Source organism: Cebidichthys violaceus, unplaced genomic scaffold (assembly GCF_023349555.1).
Source record: "Cebidichthys violaceus isolate CVI_PGR_0920_01 unplaced genomic scaffold, fCebVio1.0.p SCAF_16, whole genome shotgun sequence".
NCBI classification, from domain to species: domain Eukaryota; kingdom Metazoa; phylum Chordata; class Actinopteri; order Perciformes; family Stichaeidae; genus Cebidichthys; species Cebidichthys violaceus.
Genome location: NW_027176329.1, coordinates 3,585,799 through 3,599,094, shown reverse-complemented (window position 1 = coordinate 3,599,094; position 13,296 = coordinate 3,585,799). Strand labels below are relative to the sequence as shown.

The following is a 13,296-nucleotide window of genomic DNA, read 5'->3' as shown; positions in this document are numbered from 1 at the left end:
TGGTTACTCAGAGCTGGACGGAATAGGGTGAAGTAGAACAACGCGTTTCCTCGACCCGCAGTGAGCGGTGTGCAGCTTGGTCGGTTAATCACATTCCTCTCCTATCGACGACAATGCTTCTGAACAGCGGCACGTTTACGGTGCAGGCTGACTTTTGTCTTTGTCAGGACATTTGGTGTGAGGGCGCACAGAGACAGACCCCAGAGGGACAACGTGGAGCGCGTTGCTTTGGATTGAGTAATCACGTTTCTTATCAAGACACCCCGCACTGCTGTCAAAGATGTGCTCGCCTGTCTTAGGTCTTTGTCATGCACATGTATGCGTGCATAGAAACCCGTTAGGTTTTAAAATGTAGCAAGCGGCTTTCTCTTGATCGTTGACACCGGTTTTTTTAACCTACGTTAAACCTACATTCATGTTGGAAGCTTGTGAAAACCCGGTTATGTTAGTGAATGTAAACGAACACATTGTTTCTTTTGCCCCATTTAAGATAACATGGCTTTCCATCCAGACCCAGACAACAACACTACTACAAACCAATCAGATCTCTCTCTCACTTCACCGCGGAAATAAGTGACCAATCCGCGGTCTCGGTGCCTCAGCGAAAAGTGCCAGAGGACCAATCGGCTGTCTGTCTGGATCTGCTGGAGAAACGAGCAGCCATTCAGCTGTCTGTCTAGCCGTCACGGAGCGTCTGCCTGACCAATGAGCAGTCCGTCTGGCTGCACCGAGGGGGTGAGCGTCTGCCGAGGCCCAATCAGCGGCTCAGTGCTGCCTACCGGTGCCGGGGACTGGTGGTGAGGAGCCGCTGCAGCGCGTCAGGACCGGACCGTGAACCCGGAGACGGTACACATTGAGGCGAAAAGGAGACACAGGTGAGTCCGAGGATGTGTGCGAGGCCCGGCTCCGGCGGGAGATGTTTTGAAATGGCAGCGGCGGGATTCATGTCGCGGTAGGACGGCTAGTTGTTGTGTCGTTTTCCTGCCGGTGGATATGCCGATAGACAATAGAGCGGCTTTGCTTTGCTATTTATTGATGCGGGCTGACATGTTGGCGACCAGTAGCCGTCGCCTCGAACTGTTAATTCCCATTTAAATGCCCGGAGTCGCGGCAGAAACATTGTTGCATATCTAAATCCTACCCGACTGTTTGTTTGTCCGTGATAACCGAGCTGTTAACGGCGATATTGTGATTGCATTGTGATGGAAACGTTGTGCGGAATGCCTCCAATCCGTTTCATTGTTTGATCCGGAGTCTCTAGGGGTTAACTCAGACTGGAGAAAGAGCCAGGGTCCTCCACATACTTGTTAACGCTCTTTTTAAAGAGCACCGGGGATCAGACGAGACGTTAGGACGGTTTTATTGAAGCAAAAAACAGTCGGAAGTGGCGGATTAAAACGCGCGAGGAGGAGGCCGGGGTCGCTGATGGCTCTCAGCAATTAGGTAGAAAAATCCGAAATGCATCAGCCATTTACTCAACTGGCTCCATATGCACCTAAATGGCTGCCTGGCGCCTGACAGCAGAACCAACATTTTTTACTGTAAGGGCAAGGCTGTGTTGAGGCCGAGCGGCTGGCTGTGTGCTGAGCGGCGGATTAACGGAGGTAGATGTCTGGATGACGTTAGAGACCAAACGGGGATCAATATTTAATGTGTGCTGCCTATTATTCTGCAGTATACAGGATCTCTCGGGTCTCTCCTCTGTTGCTACACCGCTCCTTGTGATTTACATGAGTCACATGCAGATGGAGGCACATATGACTGCTGTGTGTGTGTGTGTGTGTGTGTGTGTGTGTGTGTGTGTAGTCTTTGTGATGGGCTGTGTAGTCTCTGACTGTACAGTGGTTACATGAGGTGAAGAGAGGTGGTCGTGTTACCTTCCTCCACTACAAAATGCTACAAGAAAATGTGCAACATACGGGTCGTTTAAAGTCCCGGTTTAAGCCGTAGTGTAGTTCTGTCATCTCCACACAGCTGTAGATGATGAGTTGCAGGAAGGTGGCTTGTCATTGCGTGAACACTTCTTGACAGGAAACCTGCAGCCCTTCACCGTCCTCAGCGGTGGATCACTTTCTACCCGCTGCTTGCCGTCTCCTTTTTTTTTTTTTTTTTTTGTAGGTGAGCGTTATTTGTACCGCACCGTTCCACAACAAGGCAATCCCAAGTGCTTTACATCAGAGCCTCTGAATCAGGGCATTGTGCTCACTTCACACATCTTCATCCGAGTGTGCACGCAAAGTAGCCCCACAGCCCTTTTGGTTCTGTGTAAAAGTTGGCAGACCTTGATGCACTCAGCCCTCCACTCACATTGTGGAAGTGGATGTGTATGAATGAAAGGTCCCTGCTGTTGAAGAGTGTGAATGAACTGTAGTATTCTCAATGATGGAGTCCTTCCTCTTCCTATTTCCAGCTCAGTCCCATGGCAGCCCCGGTAGCGTACAGATGAAAGCTGCCATACTGTTACGACCTCCAGAGTATTGTGCTGTAACTTTTTTTTTTTTTATGAATATGCAGTGCAATTAGGGTTTGATGTTATTAATCATCATTTAACTGGTCCAGTTTGAAACCGTGGCGATTATGATTGATTTAGTGTATAACCTGTGTACCAGGACACCGGAGGAGCTCCTGAAGCTATTTTAAGCCGGTTGTGCTCCTTTTTTGATTTCTGTGCACATCCCAAATATTGATAATGATAAATAAGCTGATATTCATTTAAAAAAATAAACACATTAAGAGACACTTTAATAAGGAATCCTGAAGTCTTTTTATTGTGCTCATTGACCGCTGAAATATAAACTTGTTCGTGGACAAAATAAGCTGTTTCTATATTTAAAAAATGTGTTCAGTGAAATCAGCTGATGTTGTTTTTTGGACTTAAAGTAGCTGATCATCAAACATAATGACTATACAAACAACAATGGCAGTCAAAGTTCAAAAAAACATCCTTATCAGACGGGACGTGTCGTTACATTATTACTACCCTAGAGCGGCACCAAAAAAAGTTGCAAAATGAAAGTTACCAGTTTCTCAGTTTGTGTACGCAGGCGAACACAATGGTCCGTGTCCTTGTTGTGAAGTGACGGTGTTTGGTTTGGAGATGACGTTTAGGCTTGCTTGGGACCATGGCGCACACACACACACACACACACACACACACACACACACACACACACACACACACCAAGCGTAACGGAGTCGGTGCAGTCGGATCCCCGGTGGAAGTGAATCCAAACGAAGGGTGACGTTCGCTGTGTTGCCTCGAGCTCACCGGTTCTTCTTTCTCTCGACCGCCACTCATACGAGGCTTTTGATCTGGGTTAGAATGTTGTCCAGGGCCCAGTTCAGCAACCTCTCCCATCGTTTTTATTCTACTGTTTTTAAATGAACACGGTCATTACTGCGCTACCTACTGCCACCCACTGGCACGGAAGAGTATTTATCACTTAGCCAGTCACTATATTGCAGCTCAGACGCTCAACAATGGCAAATTATTAGCAGCGGCTAAATATTTTTTCGAACCGATCAGGTGAAATTGGACATTTGTCCCACGGCACACCTGACGATCTCTCAGCACAGTGGTTGGAAATCACTGCGCTAGACAAACGCGGAGCAAGAGTGCTCGCCGTACCACAGGAAGTGGTTTTGCTGGCGACGCGTCCTCGTCTCATCTGGGCTTTAAATGTGCTGTATTCAAATTTCAGAGCATCCGTTCAGTGGTGACGGCTGGATTGGTGGCTAGCAGCTAAAGTCTTCTCTCAAGCTCTCTCTTTTTTTGTATTCTTCACACGGGAACAACCCAGAACAACACGGCGGCTGTCTGGAATGTGTGTTGAGGAGAGAGACGGGGTCGGCAGCCATTCCCACACTTTTTAGACAGTCGAGGTCACATGACATGTCGTGCGACACAGTTCGCGTCGAGCATTTGAAACTCTTACATTCTCCAACGTGGACCATTTGAATCACACGTTGTTGAGATGGCTGCGGCCCAAAAGAAGAAGAGTCAAGTGTTCCAATAGCAGAACCTAAATCTTGCCAAGCCGAAAAAATCCAAGATGTCACTGGCTGGTTTGGTGTATGATTTTTGTTGATTTTTATTTTAAAGTAAATGGTGGCGAATAACATTGCAAAGCCCTGAGTGAAACAGGCCTGTACAATATAAAATGTGCATGAATATCAAATTCATTTAAATAGAAAAATACCATCAGTACTGTCAATGTATAGCATACAAAAAGACAAAGTACCGTTTTAAAGCCAGTGGAGTAAGGATGGGCTCTAACTCAACAACACTGCTCAATAATCACCGGGGACTCTTCCATCGTTGCCTGGTAGTGTCTGGGACAGTAACAACAAGTGGAACCTCCCCACTCATGCATGTTGAGTGGGTACTGTGTCTGGATATAAAGACAGAACCTAATGTTACACATCAGGTCTTGTAGTTTGGGGTGGGGGTCAAATGAATTGGTTTAATCTCGCTCTCCGTAGTCCCCTCTCTGTAGCTTTGCTCAATGCCCCGCCCACAGCACCTGATTGGTTACACACAACAAGTAATAGCCTTTCAGCACGACAGGCTAGTGGCTCCTACAGTTCAAACTGGAGACACTGGACTGCAGCATAACAACCTGAATGATGGCTTCACCGTGGTCTCTGAAGCCGGCTGCCACAGGTCCCTCTTCTCAGCTCCACCTGCCCAAAGCTGCTCCACCCAGTATACCGCTCAACCACCACTGGCTTCTTTGCCAATTCCCATTGTTTAAAAGTGTGACCTGCCGATTCAGATTTTTGTCGATGCTGCTTTCCTTCTAAGAACTGGAAGGCTTTTCTTTTTTCCGGTACTTCCCGAAAAGCAGTTTCAACCAAGCCAGTGTTCAAAATTTCAAAAGATGTTCCATTGTTATTGTCGTCTTTAGAAGTTCTTTGCATAAAAATACACAATTTAAATGATAAGGAAATAAATGACTTACCTGTAATAAAAAGAACATCTTGGCATCAATAGTTACTGTTATGGATTATAAGCAGGGCTCCAGACTGCGATTTGGTCCCAAACGTGATCATTTGTGCGTTCTGATTGTTGTGGAGCGGAGACATCAGCACATACTACTCCACCATGTCTGCTCCACCATGTCTGCTCCACCATGTCTGCTCCACGTGTCTACTCCACCCCACCATGTCTGCTCCACGTGTCTACTTCACCCCACCATGTCTGCTCCATCATGTCTGCTCCACCATGTCTACTCCACCCCACCATGTCTGCTCCACCATGTCTACTCCACCATGTCTGCTCCACCGTGTCTGCTCCACCCCACTATGTCTGCTCCACCATGTCTACTCCACCGTGTCTGCTCCACCCCACTGTCTGCTCCACCATGTCTACTCCACCATGTCTACTCCACCCCACCATGTCTGCTCCACCATGTCTACTCCACCATGTCTACTCCACCATGTCTGCTCCACTGTGTCTGCTCCATCATGTCTGCTCCACCATGTCTACTCCACCCCACCATGTCTACTCCACCATGTCTACTCCACCATGTCTGCTCCACCGTGTCTGCTCCACCCCACTATGTCTGCTCCATCATGTCTGCTCTACCATGTCTGCTCCACCATGTCTACTCTATCATGTCTGCTCCACCGTGTCTACTCCACCCCACCATGTCTACTCCATCATGTCTGCTCCACCGTGTCTACGCCATCATGTCTGCTCCACCATGTCTGCTCCATCATGTCTGCTCCACCATGTCTACTCCATCATGTCTGCTCCACCGTGTCTACTCCACCCCACCATGTCTGCTCCATCGTGTCTGCTCCACCGTGTCTGCTCCACCGTGTCTGCTCCACCATGTCTGCTCCACCGTGTCTGCTCCACCGTGTCTGCTCCATCGTGTCTACTCCATCGTGTCTGCTCCACCGTGTCTGCTCCACCGTGTCTACTCCACCCCACCATGTCTGCTCCATCATGTCTGCTCCACCGTGTCTGCTCCACCCCACCATGTCTGCTCCATCATGTCTGCTCCACCGTGTCTGCTCCACCCCACCATGTCTGCTCCACCATGTCTGCTCCACCGTGTCTGCTCCACCGTGTCTGCTCCATCATGTCTACTCCACCGTGTCTGCTCCACCGTGTCTGCTCCATCATGTCTACTCCATCGTGTCTGCTCCACCGTGTCTGCTCCATCATGTCTACTCCACGCTCCATATTGGGAGGGTGGAGCTTGTGCTCTTCACAGCCCCGTGCTGGTGACCCAGTATGCCTTGCAGAAAGACACGCCCCTACGTTGCCTTTGATTGACTACTGGCTGCTAAACGCTAACCGTAGTCTAGCTATGATGCTAACCGGCGCTTCAAACTAGTGCGGCGACTCGGCCACAGCAGCTCACCTTTTAGTTTGAAGAGAGGATTCCCGTTCTGAACAACTCGTTTTTATATCATTTTTGAGGCAACAAATCAACTGTGTATATTTTGAACATTGGTGGTTTTATGCAAATTCATGGCGAATCAAAAATGTGCTTCCACATTCTTGGAATGGAGAAATGGAGCTAGTGGGCCAGTCAGGCTTTATTTTAGACTAGTTCAGGTTCAATAATAGTAATAATACGTATTATTGTTTTACACTTTCTCATGTTTTTGTATTTATCAGAAGCTACCATAATAATAATAATAGTTATTATTATCAACAGTACATTTTTGTGTAAAACTGCTGATTATTTTAAAAAGCAAGAGGAGGGAGAGACAACGTGTGTGTGTGTGTGTGTGTGTGTGTGTGTGTGTGTGTGTGTGTGTGTGTGCGTGTGCGTGTGCGCACGAGAGAGAGAGAGAGAGAGAGAGAGAGAGAGAGAGAGAGAGAGAGAGAGAGAGAGAGAGAGAGAGAGAGAGAGAGAGAGAGAGAGAGAGAGAGAGAGAGAGAGAGAGAGAGAGAGACAACAGTCCCTGGAGAAACCCATATGGAAAATGGCTGACTGAGATGGATCAACTCAAACATGTCAGAAGATGAAACCTGAACGTTTTGGCCCGGTGGAAACAATACAGTTGCACCACCTCAGTGATGCCGCTGAGCAAGATTATGGCACTGCCAGATATCTCCAATTTGAGTTCATGTTGCTTTAGTGACGGGAAAGAGTAACCGTCCCCAGACTCATTACATTACAGTCATTTAGCAGACGCTTTTATCCAAAGCGACTTACAATTCAGTATCTATACATCTATACACCGTAGGCTACGGGAGCTATGGGGTTGCGTAAGTGTCTTGCTCAAGGACACATTGACATGAGACTAGCGGAGCTGGAGCCGGGGATCGAACCGACAACCCTCTGATTGAAAGGCAGCCCTGCTCTCCACTTAGCCACACCCCGCTGTGACTCAAGCTCACAGCAGCCACTTCAGCCGTACCAGTCGATCGGATGTTACGCTCCGAGTTACAGCCGAACAGCCAGTAAACTTCAATACGTCTGCTCTAAGACCAAGAGATTCCACACCTTTGTGGCCAATAGGAGTGCTGCTATTCATGACTTGTCAAGAGAGACTCAGTGGAGGTATGTGGACTCCAAAAGCAACCCTGCAGATGATGCTTTTTCTGGGATTGAACATTGAATCGTTCGTGAAGTGTGAAAGATGGCTACAAAGACCAGATGTTCTGCTAAAGGTGGAATCTCAGTGGCCTCAGAACCCAGACGAACTGTCACAAAGTTACCTTCAGACGATCTCCAAGTGAAAAAAAAGGGATGCGACCGTGAACACGAGTACTGCTCAGACCGGAAGAGCCTGAAAAAAGCTGTAGCTCAGATATTGAAGTTGAAAAGATTGCGCTTGGAGATCACTCAAAGAAGAAAGATGTTGAGTAATGATAAATCACTGAAGCAACGTGCCCTGAGCCTAAAGGTACTGTGTTGTACTCTATTACAGTGTCTTTATTGAGTTCTGGGGTAGCGTATTTTGTTGCGCTACACGATGACATGGCCTACAAATCCAACTGTACAGAACAAAGTGTTCAGTTTGATGCTTTTGGTGGAAATGAATTGACTCCCAATCGTTAAATAATGGATAGAAAGCCCACTAACTAACAGCTAATAGTTGTCTTTTTGAGTCTTTACGTTCTGACTTTTTAGTCCTTATGCACGTGATTATTATGCAAGTATGTGGGAATGCATGGAATTGCATAATCGTGTTTTATAATACTCGTGTTTTGATGTGCAACCACTCTGAAGACCTTGGAGTCTGTATGCGTCACTCGTTGTGTTTGAGAGGAATCTGCATAATCGACTCTTAATTAGAAAACCCATGTTGGAGTGGGTGTGGGTAATACCTGGAGTGATGCTTAATGAATGCATAGAGGAAGGAGCGGCGTGTGTGCTCGCCGTAGTACGGGGAGAGGGGAGCGCTTCATTCTTCTCGCTCGGTTGTAGAAATGGCCCAGCGGTCGGTGACGGTGCAGCTGTGACTAACAGCCGGTTGAATGAGCAGCGCGCTCATCACTGCTGCATTGCTGCGCTGCATTTAGTCAGGTGCTGCACAAGGTCACCTAGTCAACTAGTCTGGATGCAAGCGTCCAAATGTCACCGTACACAGCCAGCACCTGGGGGGGGCCCGTCTGCAGCGGGACCTGATGAAAAGACGACAAATGATCCTAAGATGAGATGCTGAAGAAACACCTGTTAGGACACACACACACACACACACACACACACACACACACACACACACACCCTGTGCAGTGGATGTTCTTGTAATCTGCACGCTGGCCCTCTCCTGGCGCAGCGTCCGGCTCATGTTATTGTAAAATAATATATTTATGGTAGGTCTACATGATTGGATTAGAATCAGCGATGCATTAATGTGTTGACCGCTTTGCTGTTGCAGCCGGTAAAGGTGGAGCTGATCATAACTACTTTATGTACTTAATAATTCGACTGTGTACTACTTAATACAGCATAAATCATGAGTCGATATATGTTTTGTATGAAGAATCTGAATCTGTAAAGTAGCTTAACTAGTTATCAGTTACCACATAACAAATGTAGTAAAGTTAAAAGTACAATCTTTCCCTCTGAGATGAAGTGGACTAGAAGTATAAAAATGACATAAAAAGGGAAATCCAAAGGAAGTACCTCATATTTGTACCTGTACCCTGCGTGTACCTGGTTACATTCCACCACTGCTTGAACAAGAGCAACGTTCTTCCTAGATCTCTTAATTTAGCTCTCACCAGTCACATTGTTATTACTGATGCCATTACTGCGTTTTATTTATTATTATTCTACGTTATTAGTAGTAATTATTCTGTTTACTGCTCTGATTATTTGATTGGTAAATGGATGTACTTGTATAGTTCTTTACTAGTCTTCCGAGCACTCAAAGCTCTTTAACACTACATGTCATCATTCACCCATTCACACGCTGATGACAGGGCTACCGTGTAAGGTGTCACCAGCCTATCAGGACTATCTAACATTCATACATTCACACTTCCATTTATAAATCAGATTTCTAGTCATGTACATGTCAACGTTCAACCTTTCACACACTGATGGTGTGACTACCAGGCTCTAAACTGATGCACATTCACGCACGCTCACACTCAGTTTAGGGTTCTGTATCTTGCCCAAGGGCACTGACATGTGGACCGGAGAAGCCGGAGCTAGAACTGCGACCCGCTCTACCACCCATGCATCTATCAACAGTAACAGTGACCCAGCAGACCTGAAATCAGTAGTTCGCCAGCCTCTTAACCATGTATATAACAGGTGGATGTAGTCACCGCGACGTCCCCGGTTTTGGTTTGTAGACCGTAGTTTTGAAGCCTTGAGTTCTGCATTTTGCCCGGTGCCATCTTGGATATTTTGAAACCAGAAGCGTCACTAGTGGGTGGAGTCAGATTAAGACACTTTCAGTCTGCAATGTTACACCGAACTTCAATGAACTGAAGATGTTTCAGTTCTAAGACGAAAACGCGGACAGAGCTCAGACCAGACGTGTGTGTTCACTGAGCTAATGAGTCACATGAGAAGTCATTATCTCAACCAGAGGAGTCGCCCCCTGCTGCTCAGTAGAGAGAACGCAGGTTTTAAGGCATTCCAGCATTTGGTTGGAGGTTGCTCTGAACAGAATGTCCGTGAGTGCATGAATTCATAAATAAAGTGAAGTAGCTCGGTTAATGTATCCAAATGTGATGAGCAAAGTTGTCTTCATTAAAACAACTCCAACCAGTACAATTCACTGTAAATGAAGTCTGCACTACCCACCGTCCATTGCATCGTTCACGTTATTTATTTTTTTTCTGTCACAAAAGTAGCATCTGTAACATCTGCTCCATATGTAAACAGATACCAGCATCCAACAAAAGAAAGCATTAGCCCCTGAAATACCCAGAATGCAGTGTGGTGTGACAGTCGGGGATTAGCGCAGCTAATGTCACTCTGCTGAGGAGTGTTGATGGTCTCTGCTGTGCATTGACACACATCCAGCCCCATTTTAAGATGTCTGTGCTACCTCAGTGTGCCTCACTCTGACTGAGTGTCTCATGTTCCCGCTGCTTTTTTTTCTTTCTTCTTTCCCCTCGTTTGGCTGCTGAAACAGTGTCTGCCCCACCCTGTGGTCTGAAGTTCTGCACTCAGCCATTTCTTGTCAAAGTGCCAGCCCTTAAAGGAAGAGATTTTCCTCATTCTGCTCTGAAAACACCAGGGCTGCTGCTGCTGCTCCTCCTCCTCCTCCTCCTCCTCCTCCTCCTCCTCCTCCTCCTCACCTCTCTCTCTCTGTCTCTCTGTGTCTCTCTCTCTCTCTCTCTCTATCTGTCTCTCTCTCTCTCTCTCTCTCTCTCTCTCTCTGTCTCTCTCTCTCTCTCTCTCTCTCTCTCTCTCTCTCTCTCTCTCTCTCTCTCTCTCTCTCTCTCTGACTGTCTTACTGTGTGACGTCTTGACCACTAACGGCTACGTATTAAGAGATAATTCCATACCCTGAGGTTACAAACCGGCTCAGACTGGCTGAATGCGTTTTCACTGTGCTCTGTTCCCTGGGCAAAAATAAATAAATATATATAATAAAAAAAAATAAATAAAAAAAAACGAGAGAATATTACGTCTGTTCCTTTAAAAGGCACAGACTTTTTAATTTGCTGCAGGAGTATCACTGCAACAACAAGAAACACATCTGTTGTCTGACAATAAGGAATTGGCATTCCCCACAGGATTGTGTGTTTCTGTGGTGGGTGGACCACAAACCCTCTAAGGGGGTCCGGGGGCATACCCCCCCCCCCCCCCCCCCCCCAAAAGATAATGTCTACTTTTAACATGAAATGCATCATTTTTGAAGAGGTTACCATTTCTGATTATTTCAAACGTCATGATGTTTCTTTGTGTCTGAGTGAAGGAACATATTGACCAGCCAACTCACAGAAGTCATGCTAACCCTGAGCCTGAACCTAGTCATGGAGCAGTATGTTGTACCGTAGACGGGCAGCTGGACTGTAGTCGGGCTTTTATTTGTATTTAAATACTTGTCCTGATTAAAGAACAGGTAGTTTTGACTCTACATTATACCCTGTATGTGTTGGGAAGTTAAACGTCATTCCCTTTCTAATATCTATTTTATATTGCTGTCAAAACTGTATTCAAGTTTCTCGCCAAAAACTCCATTTTACAAGATTACTTTTGAACACAAGGTAAATGGATGTACTTGTATAGTTCTTTACTAGTCTTCCGACCACTCAAAGCTCTTTAACACTACATGTCATCATTCACCCATTCACACACTGATGACAGGGGCTAGGAGCCGCCTGCCCATCAGGACGGACTAACATTCACACACCGTAGGAGCCTCAAATTTGGGGTTGAGTGTCTTTCCCCATGGACACGTGGAGCCGGGGAATCGAACCGCCGACCCTCTGATTGAAGGACCTCCCTGCTCTACCGCTGATCCACAGTGACGCCACGATACACGTCGTGATGGCGTTATAATTTACCTTTGCCCAATACTCGTTTTTACTGAGTAGAGCTTGAATGCACCATGCAAGTCACTGCAACCTCCATTAACGTTAGCCTTTAGCTCCGTGCTGTCAGCACGAGGGGAAGGGATTATGATTTATTAACTGATTGTTTCTAATGTTGAGTGTGTGGGGTGAGGTTAATGTCATAGTATATATGACAGTATATATATTACTGGTCATAGCTGATCAGCTGGAACACGTCTGGTATCTCTAAACGTACTTGTTTTGAGGTGCATGCTGGGCTGTTTATGTGTTTGTGAGTGGTTAGCACTGCAGGATTGGCTCAGGACATCTAGCTACAACTACTGATTGGTTTCATTACCAGTTAGTCCTCTACTCTCTTGGGTATTGGATATAAAATATCATAAATGTCGACAAATAGGATGTTCTCAGAGCCACATAGCGCCAGCATCTGTTTTCAATAGAGGAGGGAGCGTGTGCTCGACCGCTTCAACTTTAAAAGTGCCTGAAGTTTTCTGAAAAGCGCTGGTGACATTACTGCCGTAGATGAAGGAGAAGCTTGTTTTGTCCGTGTCTCTCTGTCCTAAGCTTTATGTGTGGACACAGGTTGTTGCTGGTGAGTGTCGTGCGTTTGATCGACACACACACACACACACACACACACACACAAACACGTTGTCTCTGACCGATCGTCCTCCTTGAGTTACAGCTGTCAGCTTGAGCGGTGACAAGTTCATCCATACAAAGTATGAGGACGAGCATCCTCCGGTTGGTGCTCATGAGGGGAAAAAAAAACATATCCACAAGCAAATAGTACCCAAAAAGATGATAAAAAGCAAAGGGGCGGTGTCAGTCCATCACACAACGGTGGTTAGAGCGGTGATATCTTGTCATAGAGCATTTTTTTTTTAAAATGTCTCTATCAACGCTTTTCAATGAGATGCTGGGATGAAGGGGCGGACCCTCAGTGACGAACAGAGTAGTTCAGTTAGCGTGACGTGTTGGTATGAGATGAATCCTCGATGCTGTGTCTTTTCCTCACTTCTGTTGCCGTGCTCTTTGTCTCCAACTGTACTCACCCCTCCTCCTCCCCTTTGCCCCCTACAACCCCCCCCCCCCCCCCCATCAGTACCCTCACATGCACATGCACACCCCCACCCCTCAGGCGACAGCAGAACAGGAATTGATTAGTGGCACGGCTTAAAAATAGACGACCGGTTGTCATAGCAACGCCCACAATGAGCTGTTGTCTAGTTTAATAAAGAGCAGCGTTGTGTCTGAGTGCAAGGTGGAAGGTGTGTGTGTGTGTGTGTGTGTGTGTGTGTGTGTGTGTGTGTGTGTGTGTGTGTGTGTGTGTGTGTGTG

The 13,296-nt window shown here is 46.7% G+C and overlaps 2 protein-coding genes across 2 annotated transcripts in view; both read left to right on the top strand.

Annotated features, from left to right (window-relative positions):
• The first annotated feature begins 784 nt into the window (after positions 1-784).
• Positions 785-13,296, top strand: part of gatad2b (GATA zinc finger domain containing 2B) — a 43,524-nt gene continuing 31,012 nt past the window's right edge. The window contains exon 1 of the mRNA XM_068710772.1: positions 785-875. The gene's annotated coding sequence lies outside the window, so the exon portion shown is untranslated. The remainder of the gene's footprint in view (positions 876-13,296) is intronic.
• Positions 5,105-6,238, top strand: LOC137872955 (keratin-associated protein 16-1-like). The gene has a single exon (XM_068711494.1). It carries the CDS (start codon positions 5,105-5,107, stop codon positions 6,236-6,238), a length of 1,134 nt encoding a protein of 377 aa, XP_068567595.1.